The sequence below is a fragment of the Zeus faber genome, assembly GCF_960531495.2.
Source record: "Zeus faber genome assembly, chromosome: 10".
Classification (NCBI taxonomy): Eukaryota; Metazoa; Chordata; class Actinopteri; order Zeiformes; family Zeidae; genus Zeus; species Zeus faber.
In genome coordinates, this window is record NC_137199.1 from 28356875 (window position 1) to 28370332 (window position 13458).

The 13458-nt window shown below is 44.4% G+C and overlaps 1 protein-coding gene across 1 annotated transcript in view; it reads left to right on the plus strand.

Annotated features, from left to right (window-relative positions):
* The first annotated feature begins 1187 nt into the window (after positions 1–1187).
* The window catches only part of slc36a1 (solute carrier family 36 member 1), a 34241-nt gene continuing 21970 nt past the window's right edge, over positions 1188–13458 (plus strand). The window contains exons 1-10 of the mRNA XM_080007797.1: positions 1188–1276; positions 3059–3225; positions 3845–3971; positions 4835–4925; positions 6118–6206; positions 6536–6625; positions 6809–6893; positions 10776–11003; positions 12436–12534; positions 13150–13316. Of these exons, the coding sequence (XP_079863923.1) occupies positions 3192–3225; positions 3845–3971; positions 4835–4925; positions 6118–6206; positions 6536–6625; positions 6809–6893; positions 10776–11003; positions 12436–12534; positions 13150–13316 (1010 nt within the window). The 5' untranslated portion in view covers positions 1188–1276; positions 3059–3191. The remainder of the gene's footprint in view (positions 1277–3058; positions 3226–3844; positions 3972–4834; positions 4926–6117; positions 6207–6535; positions 6626–6808; positions 6894–10775; positions 11004–12435; positions 12535–13149; positions 13317–13458) is intronic.

A 13458-nucleotide genomic window follows, 5' to 3' on the forward strand; every position in this document is an offset into this window, starting at 1 on the left:
ACGGTCAGTGACTGCGCCGCATGCTAACAGCTAGCGCCTCCGTCCGTTACGGGGACGTTGTTTTCGTTGTCGTTGTTGTTGTCGTCGTCGTTCGACTCGACTTCGTCTACGTCACTCTGCTCGCGTCAAGATACATCAGCATGTTTCGTGGAGCAGGTAAAGGTGAAGCGGTGAAGCGGCGACTCACCGGCATTTTGCAGCAGCGCGGCGTCGTCGCAGAAGATGGCCCGAACAGAACCGAAGCGGACCGGACTGGAAGCGAAGAGTCGAGCCGCTGTCAGAAACGTGGGACTCGCGGACGACTCGTTCGCGTTGGATGGGATCCCCTCGAGTGACCCGGGAGTCGGGACTCACACACTTTCGGCGGAGATGAACCGTCCACGACTCGGAGCCAGCCGGCTTTTCGGACTCCTCCCTCGCCGCGCCCGCGAGGTCTGCCCCCCCCTCCCCCCACGGGGAGTCGGAAGAGTCGGGAAATCGAACCAATCGTTTCGCCACGTGACTCGCCAAGAAGCGACTCTGAAACAAAGAGTCGGACTTTTCAAGCGCGGCTGCCGGCTCCGCTCACTGTGGGCGGGGCTTTGCGCCGGAGCGCAACGGTGGCGCTTGTTTAGTAAAGCCCGAACAGCCCGGACCCTTCACGTCGTAAACCCATTTGGAGTGTTGGACCCCCCCCCCCCTCCACGTAACGGCTGTTGACTTGTGAAAATGAAAGTTCACAAAACAAGCACAAAATGCCCGCACGTTTCATGTACATTCTGCGTGCACTCGGGCTGCCCCCTGCTTTGAATCACGCACACACGCTTCGGTCGGCGGGGGACGTGCGTGTTCATCGAAATAATACAAGACGTAATTGCTCCTCCCGGGGGGGACACTCGCGTGTGTTTCCGAGCTGGTTCTTCCCATCGTCTGCGGGCGTCGGGCGGCGGGGAAGGGGTGTCAGGTCGAGGTTCAACGGCGGTCCCGATGCGCGTCTGGGAGCGGGAGGTCCGCGTTTCCGAGTTTCGGAGCTCTGCGGAAGGCGGCGCCGTCTCACGTGACCCGCGGCCGCCCGCAGTCGCTCCGCGGGCGCCGCACCTCGTCGACGAGCCGGCGGACTGCGCTGATAGCCCGCGTTGCAGGTTTGCACGGGAGCACTGCGGCCGGGCCCCCTCCGTTATCGCGTGTAAACAAGCCGGGGGTCGTCACACGAAAGTGAAAGGTGTGCAGCGAGCCTCGCCGCGGGTTCAAGCCGGTTCCATGTTGTGCGGAAACCAGGAGACGGGGTCGTGTTGAGGTAACTCCTGCTCCATGTGTTTGTTATGCTACAGATACAGCGCGTTGTTGTGACTGGGACCCCGGTAATACCCGGTAATACCTGGTAATACCTGGTAATACCTGGTTATACCTGCATAACACCAGCTATGGACGGCTCTAACCTTCATTTCGATGATGTCTACTCTTCAAACGTTACAGTTCACAGTCCTGGCGCTGGCGTTATCACGCCGAACGCCACCAGTCTGTTGTTGTTTTTTCCCCTGGGTTTCGTTGGGTGCTTTGCGGCGCCGTGTGTGTTCAGAAAGGCGCGTTGCGACCTAGAGGGTGAGAGGTGAGGGGTGGGGGTGGGTGGGGGGGGGGCGCAAAGGCCACGCAACCAGAAGTTCGAAGTTCATCAGAAATCTGTTTATCGGGCCAAGTGCATTTTCACATACAAGGACTTTGTCTCCACACACTGTTGTAGAGACAACAGTCTAAAAAACAACAACGCTGACAGAAGCTTATTGGCAGTTGGTTGCTGGTGTCTGTGGGTTCAAATATAATATAGTTGGGATATTCTGTACAGGGTAAATAAATCTGAATACAATAATCTGGGCGTGTATAACAGTGGATGAGAAGGTCAAATATCGTACAGTGTTATTAATATATTGTAATGATGTATTAGACTTAAGGCATATGACTCAACAAGTGACAATCTCCATCTGCAATCTCTTAGGCCGGGCGCCTATCTTGCTGCCAGATGGACCTCTTTGCTCCATGGTAGACAATACTTCTGTAGTGCATTGAAACGGATGGTGAAATGGGAGCAACCTAAGATATAGGTTATTTACCTTCAGTAACATGACCGTATTAACCACATGGGGGCTTTATCCAAGCCCGCTTGTAGACTCTTACATAAACTCTTTACTTTGTGCAAGTTTGTTTTGTCAGTCCTTTGAACTACTCGTTGGACAAAATTCCTAAAATTCTATAAGAGCAAAGGTCCATAGTGAGGGCAGTCTGATACCTTATAGATTATGCTAGATTATGCAGGCCTTTCCACACTGACCCTGTTAAAGGCACAGTGTGTGGAATTTAGTGACAAAATACCCCTCCCCATGGCAGTGAAACATGGCGGCCTCTGTGGAAGAGACCATGGCCATGAAAAACGCGAAAGGCCCTCCCTCGAGCCGGTGTTTGGTTTGCCCATTCTGGGCTACTGTAGAAGAAACATTGGGGTGCAACATGGCGGCCTCCGTGAAGTGTACCCACACCCATGTCGATAAAAACGTCTCATTCTACGGTTACAAAAACACAACGATTCTTGTTTTCATGGGATTATACATGAACTAAAACATACTTATCCACAACCATTTCATCCTTGGTCTAAGGGGTTAAATTGTGTCCTCTGCCTTGCTTTTGATCACACTTTGATCACACTAACGGTTTATCAACACTCTTGTCATTTTAGGATGTTAAGGAAATATGGTATGGTTTAAGCCAGTATCTTGGCTGCAGCTGAATAGATGTTGCTACTATAGAATGATTTATATGGGATTTTCAGTTAGCTTTGTGCCATTTGCACTGCTGTTCACAGACGATAACAATGAAGAGCTGCTGCTTGAGAGTCAAGCGTAGTTTTCTGCATCGGTAGACTCCGGGTTCTCACTTTGTCATGTGATTTGGAAATAAGTGAGAATATGAAGGAGGTGCCATAGATTGTAACACATGGCCACATCTGTCACTGAGCGCTTGGCGGAAAATCTACCAGTGTTATAAAGGAGCCTAATCTCGTACCTTCCTCACCACCTGATGTCAACAGGTGAAACAGGTTAGTGTGTTCTGCAGCGGGGCGCTGGGTAAAGTCATAAATCATAAGATCCAAGAGGTTGGAAACAAAGACATCTTTCTACAACCAACCAGCACACTCCACCCACATCACCACTCGACCCACCATGATCTCCAACAATGCAGATCACCACGGTGAAGGTATTGTAATCCTTTTTCTTTCTTTCTTTAATTGACCTAACTGCAGCAAAGAATGCAGTGTTTTCTTTTGTAAAGAATAATATTTTAGACATCAATTTCTCTTAGATCACCGTCCTCTTTGGCTGATCTGGAAATGGGTTGGGGCAGAAGCCCTCGGGCCTCGACATTTCATTAAAACTATGTTTATGTGTTCTGTATTTGATAACTAGTTTTAAAATGTGATTATGTCCGCTGATATTACACTGTTCCATTTTATTAAACAACTCAAAACTGTTGCTGATTACAGTCAATGCTATTTTAGTGTCATTAGTTTAAAAAGTGTTGCTCTGCTGCAACGTTTCCATTTGTTGTTCGCTCACCTCCCAGTTAGATTCTATATTTTAATTGCACATTCTGTGTGTCATTCCAGAATATTTTGTAGAAACAATATTTTGGAAATTATATACTGATAGCAATATCTGTTTTTCTCTGGGACATTTACTGATGAGAGCGAGTTTCAATGTGTCATTTAAATCCTGTTAGCCAGCCTGAAGCCTCCAGGAATAACAAATAAAATGTATCTTACCCCCCCCCCCCCCCTCCCCTCTCTCTCTGGTGCTCTCTCTCTCCTATTATCCAGGTCCCAATTACTCAGACTTGGCCCAGTGTCCGTCGGAAGCCGACCTGCTGTGCCCTCCCCCAGTTCCTCCTGGGCCCTCCAGATCCCAGCGGCACTATGAGAGGATCGGAGAACAGACCGGGACCTCGTAAGTGTCCAGTACTCATCCATCCATCTGTCTGTCCATCCATCCACCCATCTATCACCTACCCAGGACCCTTGACAACATTTTAATCCAGGTCTCTGGAGCTGTGTTCCAACAATCCAAATTGTAGAAGAGTGGGAAAATACAAGATTCATAGCAAAATACCGCCAGTATTTCTGGATCTTAACATCGTAGACGACATCTTTAAAAGAAAACAACTTAATTAAATGAATAAACGGTTGACACAAATGTTGTCACCAGATTGTTTTAATCAGACCCGCAGGATATGAAATTAACTCAATTACTGGATTATAAGCAGCAAACAGAGAGTTCATAGTTGTTTAACCAGCGATTCGCTTCAGAAATCAGCCGGCAGCAACAGAAAGGGCTATTTAAGAGGAAGTGCTGCGAACAAATCCTCACATGAAGCTTTTTGAGAACTTGTGGTGTCTATAAATCGCTTTGTAAATGTCTTCTGTTTACTTTTTACAACACAACTTAAGACCAAACACTGCAATGGCACTTTAAGACCTGTTCGATCACATTTACAGAATTTACCTAACTCACTAGTCAGTACACATATTTTACATTTACCCTAATCATTTTTCCAAAGAGAGCTCACAGTTTTCCATTTTATTAATATTGTCTCACAGAATTATTTGAACGGTATGGTGAGAAAACTTAAAAGGACCTCCTACGTGGTATGGTAACTCATACTTTTGTCAAAGTTACTTAATTTTGCCATATTTTTTATTTGTTAATTCCACATTAAAGCAGTAGCGCTTCAGCCTTTTCAACTGGAATTAACATTTTATATTTAATGACATTACACTGAGTAACAGTCAGAGTCTTGGCACCTCCCCCAGATCCGTCCAGACACTCATACACCTGCTGAAGGGGAACATCGGCACAGGGTTGCTGGGCCTCCCGCTGGCAGTGAAGAATGCCGGCCTGGTGGTGAGAGACGTTCAGTGTTCTTTTGTAAAAAATTAAATGATTCCCTTCTGTATAGGCTGCGCTGAATGGGTCTGTGGTTGGCGAAAAGAGACGGGATATAGTGTGTGTGTGTTTTGCAGACATAGCAGTAACAGCAGCCATTAAAGCAGTTAAACGGTCAGTTTAACAACCCTCACCACTGGTATAAAACTTGGCGTTTTGGGTGTAATGGATAACTAATGAGCTCAGCAAAGAAAACAAAAAACGGAACTTCACTGCAGAACATTAACATTTGCACATTCATCTCAACGTGCGCAGGCACGTCTTCCCTTTTCTTAACGAAAAGCAGTTTAGCCTTGATCAGAGCGATTACCGTGAACACCGAGTCAGCACTAGCGCTGTGCAGGAGCTGCAGAACCGCGAAGGTTCACTGCGGGTTGTTGGCGAGAAGCGCTTTAAGATTCAAGATTCAAGATTCAAGAGGTTTATTTGTCACATACATATACATACTTTCATACATGCAGTGAAATGTAATGCAACGCACAGTGATAACACACAATATGTCCTAGGAAAAATTTCTTTCTAATAGACCAACTAACTGACTCCTAAAACGTAATACAGTTAGTCGAATACTTATAGAATAGAATAAAAATATATAGAATAAAATAATATACAATAAAATAAAATGGAATAGATAGAGGGAATATGCTTATGTATATGGAATAGGCAATTATGTATATACAGATATGTGCATTAAAGTGGCATGTGAATGAAGTGAGGTAGTGTTTGGGCTAATACAGCACAGTATACAACAGTAATAAGTGTTTATTAGATGTTGCCAAAGCGACACGAAGTCCAAGGTTTAAATTTATTCACTTCCCCAACGGTTTCACTTTGCACACAGAAGGCCTTGAGCTCCGTTGCGTCCATGGTCCAGTTCTGTTCCACCTCTACTGAACTCTAAATGACTTAGATTCACCATGGCTGGTTTCACATGCATGAAACGTTAAAATCTTCATTATTATGTTCAAACAATAAGCCACTAACCCACTGCTCACATATAAACTATTTGTACTTTACTTTAGCTTACTCACCGGTTAGCACGGAGATATTCCCTGTCAACTCTTCATTATATGTATACATATGTTTTATTAACACCAGAATTTACCCCAAGGGATCAATAAAGTCTTCTCCTGTCTCTCTCCTCCTCCAGCTGGGTCCGGTCAGTCTGCTGTGCATGGGCATCATCGCACTTCACTGTATGATGGTTCTGGTGCGATGCTCCCACCACCTCAGTGAAAAGTGAGTGCATGGCCTGGCGCCGGTTGAAACAAAAAAAAAAAAGCATCTCTGCCTGAACAAAACTGAAGATTGGGGTTACACCGCGTAGTTTCAAGATGAGAACATGCTGGAAAACGAGATGGTGCATTGCCCACTCAGCGAAAAAAAAAAAGAACTCTCGGTTCCCCACTCGTTGCGATTCCTGCAACGTAGACTTATTTGTCGACCACAGCCACAGTTTGTCTGTGCACATCTGCCTCAACCCGCTCTCTGATGTAGGAGGCGATTCAGTGAACTCAGGTCGCCGTTCTTAAATCATGGAACCTTAAATGAGAAATATCTTCCCGCAGGGTGAACAAGCCCTTCCTGAACTACGGGGAGTCGGTGCAGCACGGCATGGACAACGTGCTTTTTCTGAGGAGATACTCGCCGTGGGGAAAGTAAAGAAGCTCAATCTCCTCCTGTTCAATGTTGTTGTTTTTTTATTTCTTAATGTTATCAATTCAATAAAGCATGCGATAAGATGCTACACTCGTTTCACAATAACTGTCCTTGAGATTGAAGGCGTTCCGCTGTCTTTCGCGTCATCATACTTTTTCTTTTTTTTCGCTCTCTTTCTCTAGATGGATAGTGAATCTGTTTCTCATCATCACCCAGCTCGGCTTCTGCTGCGTCTACTTTGTCTTCCTCAGTGACAACATCAAGCAGGTCTCCAGCACATACCACACACAGACACACACACACACACACACAGACGTGCACACTCATGCACGCGTGCACACACTCGCACACACGGTGTGCGTTTCAGGTTTAAAGCACTGTGCCTACAGATGGCACAGTGGCTAAGGTTGAAGGTCTTTTTTCTTTTATTTTTCTTCTACGGCGTAGAGATTTAAAAAAAAAACCATTATTTTTTGATATTTCTTGTGGTGAAATGCCAAACTGTCTTACAAGCAAAAAACAAAAAGACAATGATATTGAGATGTGAAATGTAAATGATAACTGTGTAATTAGACATGACTTTACACATGCCCTTTTCTTTAAATCTAATAGTAGCATTTCCTCACACTAGATGGAGCTATATGTGTTGTGGAACTACCAACCTGTAGCTGCTGGATTTATTGGAGGCATTTTTCTATTTAGTGTACTGTGGTGTTATTCATTCATTTGGCACAAAATTGGCCCCTTCCAATACAAATGAGCCTCATTGCAAAAAGGGTCTAATTCACACTCACCGGCGCCTCCAGCCACAGACAGTTAGAGTGAAATGATCAGAGAGCTGGTGCAACTGAAGCGCATTTATTAGGGGTTTCACGCCCGGAGTTTCCAGTGATCTGTAAATAATATTGTGACATTATTATTAGTATTATTATTATTATTATTATTATTACTGTCACAGCATCTGTAGGTAGTGGAATGGGCAGCAGTCCGTGGTTTTCAAAATGCACTCCAGAAGCAATTTCTTACAAACACACATGTACAGTATACTGTATACTTACCACACAGACAATAAGAATCTCAACGGTCCTGTTTGTCCCCTCATGTGAACAATGGTTAATTCAAATTTCCATCTTTCCATTTAAAAGTAGCTCTCCACCAGATGAGGTCTTACCCATGCTCATTATTAATGTCTGTCTACAAAGATAAGAACTGGTTATTGTATTGTAACAGCTAAATGTTGACAAATTTGACCAAATGGACTAGACTCAAACTAAAGAAATTTCCTGTATATTTTAGATTGAGGTCGTTTAAGTACAGAATATCGTTTCAGTTAGTTTTCATTTTTTTCTGTCTGGTTTTAACTGGAATGTTTTTTTTTACACCTAGTCTTTAGTTTAGTTTTAGTTAACTGTACAGGGATGCAAACACATATATGGTGTAAAAAGGTCTGACATATGCTTATGGTTAGTTTTCATGAGTTCCCATAAACGTATCACTTCTGACACGCATTACAGTTTTCCGAGCCCATGAACGCAGAATCACTCCCTGGCTGTTTGGAGCGCTTTCAACTGGAGATTAGAGCCATGTCCTTGAGCCTTAGTCCTAACCCTAATATCAGAGAACGAGTCCAATAGTTAATCGATCGGGATGGCATCGTTCTCTCGGGCAGTTTAAAAAAAAAAACATTTTTAAACGCTAAAAACTCCCAAAAAAATAAAATCGTTGGTTTTGGCGATTCACACAATAAAGTCACCCAAATTGCTGTGAAAAAAAGCGACATTCGCTGAAAAGCAAGTTGTTTGCGTCCCTGAATGGTAACTTTTCTCTACTGTCATCCACTGTGACCCTTCGGCTGACAGCGCTGTTGGCAGCCCGGCAGGAGAGACGCTCCGTGGTGCGCTTTTATCACTGAACTACAGTATGAGCAGCACGCACACTTTTTCTGTCTGTGTGGAAATCTGATGTTTTCACATCACATGATGTTCCGATGTTTTTCACATGAATCCTAGCCCGGGAACCAGAGGAATTGGCCGATCATTCGTCATTTGCTCTGCAGATATGTCTGGCCACCCTCCCATTCAAACAGATTTTAACTCGATCTTGCCAAACACAACTGTTTATCTGATATGGGGCATGTTTGATACGATGACGATGCAGAGGAGAACTGTTGATGCACCTTACTAAGGTGGCTGCCGCTGATGTGGAGCGGTCTGTTGAATTCGCTATCACGGCAATATTAAACAAAGGTATATTTTCTATAAAAAGCTTTTGTTGATAAGAAATACGTGTTTGCCGTGCTTCCGACAGGATTTGGCAAAAGTTTAATTTACCAACTCACTTGCACAGCGCTACGTCACACGCTTCGTTGCTTTGATTGGTTGTAGGTCTATCCAATTGCGTCCAGAAATGTCTAGAGACATTTTTGTCTGCGCCCGTTGGTAATGCCCCTTGGAAATCGAAAATGATCTGAGAGACTCCAGAATAAAACACATTTGCAAATTGGTCTGGCCATTGGTCAATACCAGGCTGGCCAAACCCGATAAGACTGATAGAATTCTGAGTCGGGTACAGCCCTACTATATAACATACTAAGATCGGACGGTAATCTCCAAAGTGTTGCTGTAAAGTGGCCTGTAAGTTAATAGAGAAAACGTTGCCTCCTGCATGCCTGATCTTTCCTGTAGCTTGTCAGTCGCACCAAATCAGGTTGGCTTCCCAGGACTTCACGAATTCGCTTTTTGTTTTTCGTTCAGGTTCATCTGGTTCTTTGTCAGTGGAATCAAGTTAAACATTAATTTGTGATGTGGAAGGGTTTGGTGTGGGGATGGTGTGGTTCGAGCAGCTACACCTGTCCTGCGTCTAGGTAATTGTGGCCCAGTGTGGCTGTTTAGCTGTTGTTTGTTGGTTGGTCTAACAAGCAACAAGTAAAACCCCCATCCCCACACACACTCAGGAGAGGAGCCCGTGTCATGACACATGTCCATCTGCTCCAGGGCTTATTCCAACTACCCCACTCTCTACATTAAACTGGTGCGTCTACAACCCCATCGTCTGTGTCTCTATGCCGGAGTGTTTCAAAAACGCCATTCGGGTGGTGTGTGGTAGGTGAAACTGCCACCACGGGTTACGGTAGTCCAATTTTTCACCCCATACTCAAACAACTTAATTTGCTTCGCCATTGTCTCTTAAACAGGTTAAGTAAATGCACCAACGGTTCCAAATGAAACAGCTATATTTACATCTCCCTAATACAACAAATTTATTTATTTTGGCGTGCACTTTGCTGTTTGCCATCTATTTTTTTATGTTAAAAAGTGTTTGCCGAAGGAGGCGACCAGGGGGTTTGAAAAGGTAGCCAGTTGACCCAACCTTGTTGCTGAGGGCAACTGTTACTGTTGAGCCATAGTTGATTCATTCACGACAACTTTCTATGGAAGCTCGTGGAGGTTTCCACCGCCTACTTCCTGTTCTCCTGTTCTTGGGATAGACTTCAGAAGCGAAGTGCGCAGGCTTTGCATCCGGCAACGTGTCACCCGATGTACTATGTCATCCTGGTACTTTTCAATTACTATTTGATCCTTGCTATGTTGTGGACATACTAGACACAAATTTGGCGTACTAAATAGTATGCTAGTATGCCATTCGGGATGCAGCGCTACTCTTGGGCTGGACTCTTGCTTTGCTTTTAGGGACGTGCTTCAGTTGAACTGCACAAAGTAAAAACACTCCAACAGATCCAGTGACAGGTTCAAGACGCTGAGAGCTTGTTGTGCGACTTGCTCTTCACAAATAGGAACGCCAACTCATGTCAGAACTTTGCAGTTCTGAAAAAAAAGACGCCTTGCGGGGTTTCATTTCAGATGTTTTTATTTTATGGAATTATTTCAGCCTTTATTTAAAGCGCTGAAACCCATGCACAAACGGGGAGTTTCGTTAGCACCGGCTTATAAGAAATGTAAGAAAATTACAGCCAAGTAATGAAAAAAACCCAAATGGCTTGTTCTGGAGCTAGCGTTGAACTCGGACTTTCTCTTCTTGTGCTCTCTCAGGGGGAGATGTTCATTTTGAAGTGAACGGACCAAAACAACAGGGGTGAACTGCACAGTGTGGTGCTTGGGTTTTTAATTTATTCGTCCCTCCGTGCTCCAGGTGGTGGAGGCCTCCAACGCCACCACGTCAGACTGCCGCATGAACCCATCGAACCAGACCCAGCTGCTGGTTCCCAGCTTCGACTCCCGCCTCTACATGCTGTGCTTCCTGCCGGGCTTCATCCTGCTCGTCTTCACCCCCAACCTCAAGTTCCTGGCGCCGCTGTCGCTGCTCGCCAACCTGCTGATGACCTGCAGCCTGGTGCTCATCTACTACTACTGCTTCACGGTATGCCCCCGACAAACAGAGTCACACAGAGTTTTCTTTTTCGGCGTGATTTAAGGTAATTTAGAGAAACATCAACCTGAACCTGATTCCTTTGTCTTCCAAACTCCACGCCTTGCAGCTCACAGTCCGTCTGACTGCGTCGCTTGACGGCACAGTTCAGGTCTGATGGCTTGAAACGTTCAAACTGACACAAGAACAGGTTAAAACAGATCATTTGTCATTTGTTCTTTGGAAATGTAATATCCTAAAATGGCTTATTATAAAGAGTGCCAACAATTTTTGAGGGATAATTGTTCGAGGGAAAGAAAACATTAAAAACCATTAAACGGAATGAAATTAGGTTATTTTCCAGTTGAACAAAATGAAGGCATTCATTATTGCGTGATTCATCTGTAGATTTAGCTCCTCCTCCTCTCTCTCTCACACACACACACACACACACACACACACACACTCACACACACACACACACACACACACACGTGCGCACACTGATTGGGTGGCAGGGTGTTATAGATGAGTGTAAATCGCTGTGCTTCGCAGCGTCCTCCTCCAGTTGCATAGAAGCAGCGTCGTAGCTCTCTCCGCCTCGGGAGAGAAAAAAAAAAAAAAGCAATTTTCTTCCCCGAGAAGCCTCCGGAGATGCAACAGGGGGAAAGATAAAGGGGCCGGTTGATCGATGACCCCAGGAAGGAGTTTAGGAAAAGTGAATTGTGTGGCTGCAGCGGAAGCTTGTCCAAAATCGATCTGCGCTGTTGTTTGTTTGTTCCTCTCCAGACAGTCGCTGTGTTTCTCCACAAAGTCGACAAGGAATTCTGACAACAACTTAATAATTCATTGATTTCTCTTGTAAAATTCTCTGGTGGCTCCAGTGTCACCCAGCTGGCGCTTGCTGCACACCGGGCCTCGGCGCTGCCAGTGTCGCTGGAGGTGTCCGCACAGTCCCCGCGCCTTCCATACTTATATTTTGCTCAATGTACAATTATTGTTTTGAGTGCTGTTGGCATACATGTTCAGAATAATTATATATTTTTTATAATAGTTATATTTTTTACTGCATATAACAGGATTAAATTGATTCAACATGTGTTGTAACTTCTAGAACATTTCAGCATATCTTAATAATATGGCATGAATAGCGATATTCTTGATTATTTTGTTTCGCTATAATTGTGATATGAAGTTTGCATAAAGCCTTTTAATATACAAAGATAACTAAACAAACCACGACAGCCAGAAGCCTTTATTATGGGTCAGGGGTCAGAGGTCACTGTTAAGTGCAGTACAGAGCAGTCCAGTCAGTTAGCCCACAGACACAACAGTGTTGTTTCGAGGAAGAAAGTCTGATTACGATTTTTCATATTAGCTCTGGTATAATGCTCAACACTGGTTTAATGTGTAATATGGTGTCATTTCTCCGTCTTTCCACCAGAACATTACGTACCCCATCGACTTGCCCAAAGTGGGAAGAGCCAAAGACTACGCTCTCTTCTTCGGAACGGCCATCTTCTCTTTCGAGGGGATCGGAGTGGTAGGAGAACACATCAACTCGGCTTGACCCAGTTCAAGGCCGAGCTGAAGAAACACTATATACACACTGCATGAAACACACACAACCAAGGCTTTCATTGCTGTGGAAGGTCAACTAAATCATTTACTAAGAGAGCCTTCAGATTTTATTGCTTTCTTGATAATATTAATTGCTAGAATATGTTTATATTCTGTTACCCTGAGTATTGTTAATGAGACCCAGAAATACTGCCAATTATTTATGACCAATCTCATCTCCAACTGCACACATTTTCATTTTCCATTTAGAAAACGACAGGATGGACTTGAAGAAACCAGAGATCTTAGAATTAGGGATGTACCAAAACAAATAACGAGTCATTCGTAAGGATCATTATCGACCACACTGTATATTTTTATCATAATTTACACTCGCAAAACATTTAAGCAGCAGAATTTAGCAAACCAAAGACTATATTTGTATAGAAAATATGGCTATTCTATTAAAAAACATTTGATCTGACATTTAAAATTGAATTGAAATTAACCGTTCAAGCTGTGTGGGATACTGTTTGTGTTTCATAACACAAAGAAAGAAAACCTTCTAACCTTTAAACTCCTCCTCCTCCCGGTGCAGGTCCTTCCTCTGGAGAACAAGATGCAGAAGCCCTCTGGCTTCACCCGGGTTCTGTACCTGGGCATGGGCTCCATCACCTTCCTCTACATCAGCCTGGGAACCATGGGATACATCTGCTTTGGAGAGCACATCGCCGCCAGTGTGACCCTCAACCTCCCCAACTGCTGGTCAGAACGCCAGCATATATCTACTTTTTCATTGTGTATCGGCAAAAAGACACAAACCAAATTTACGTTATCATCATTTCCTATCAGTATCTGATCAGTCAATTTCCATCAATGAAGTTATGAAAAGTTACGGAAAGTTGGA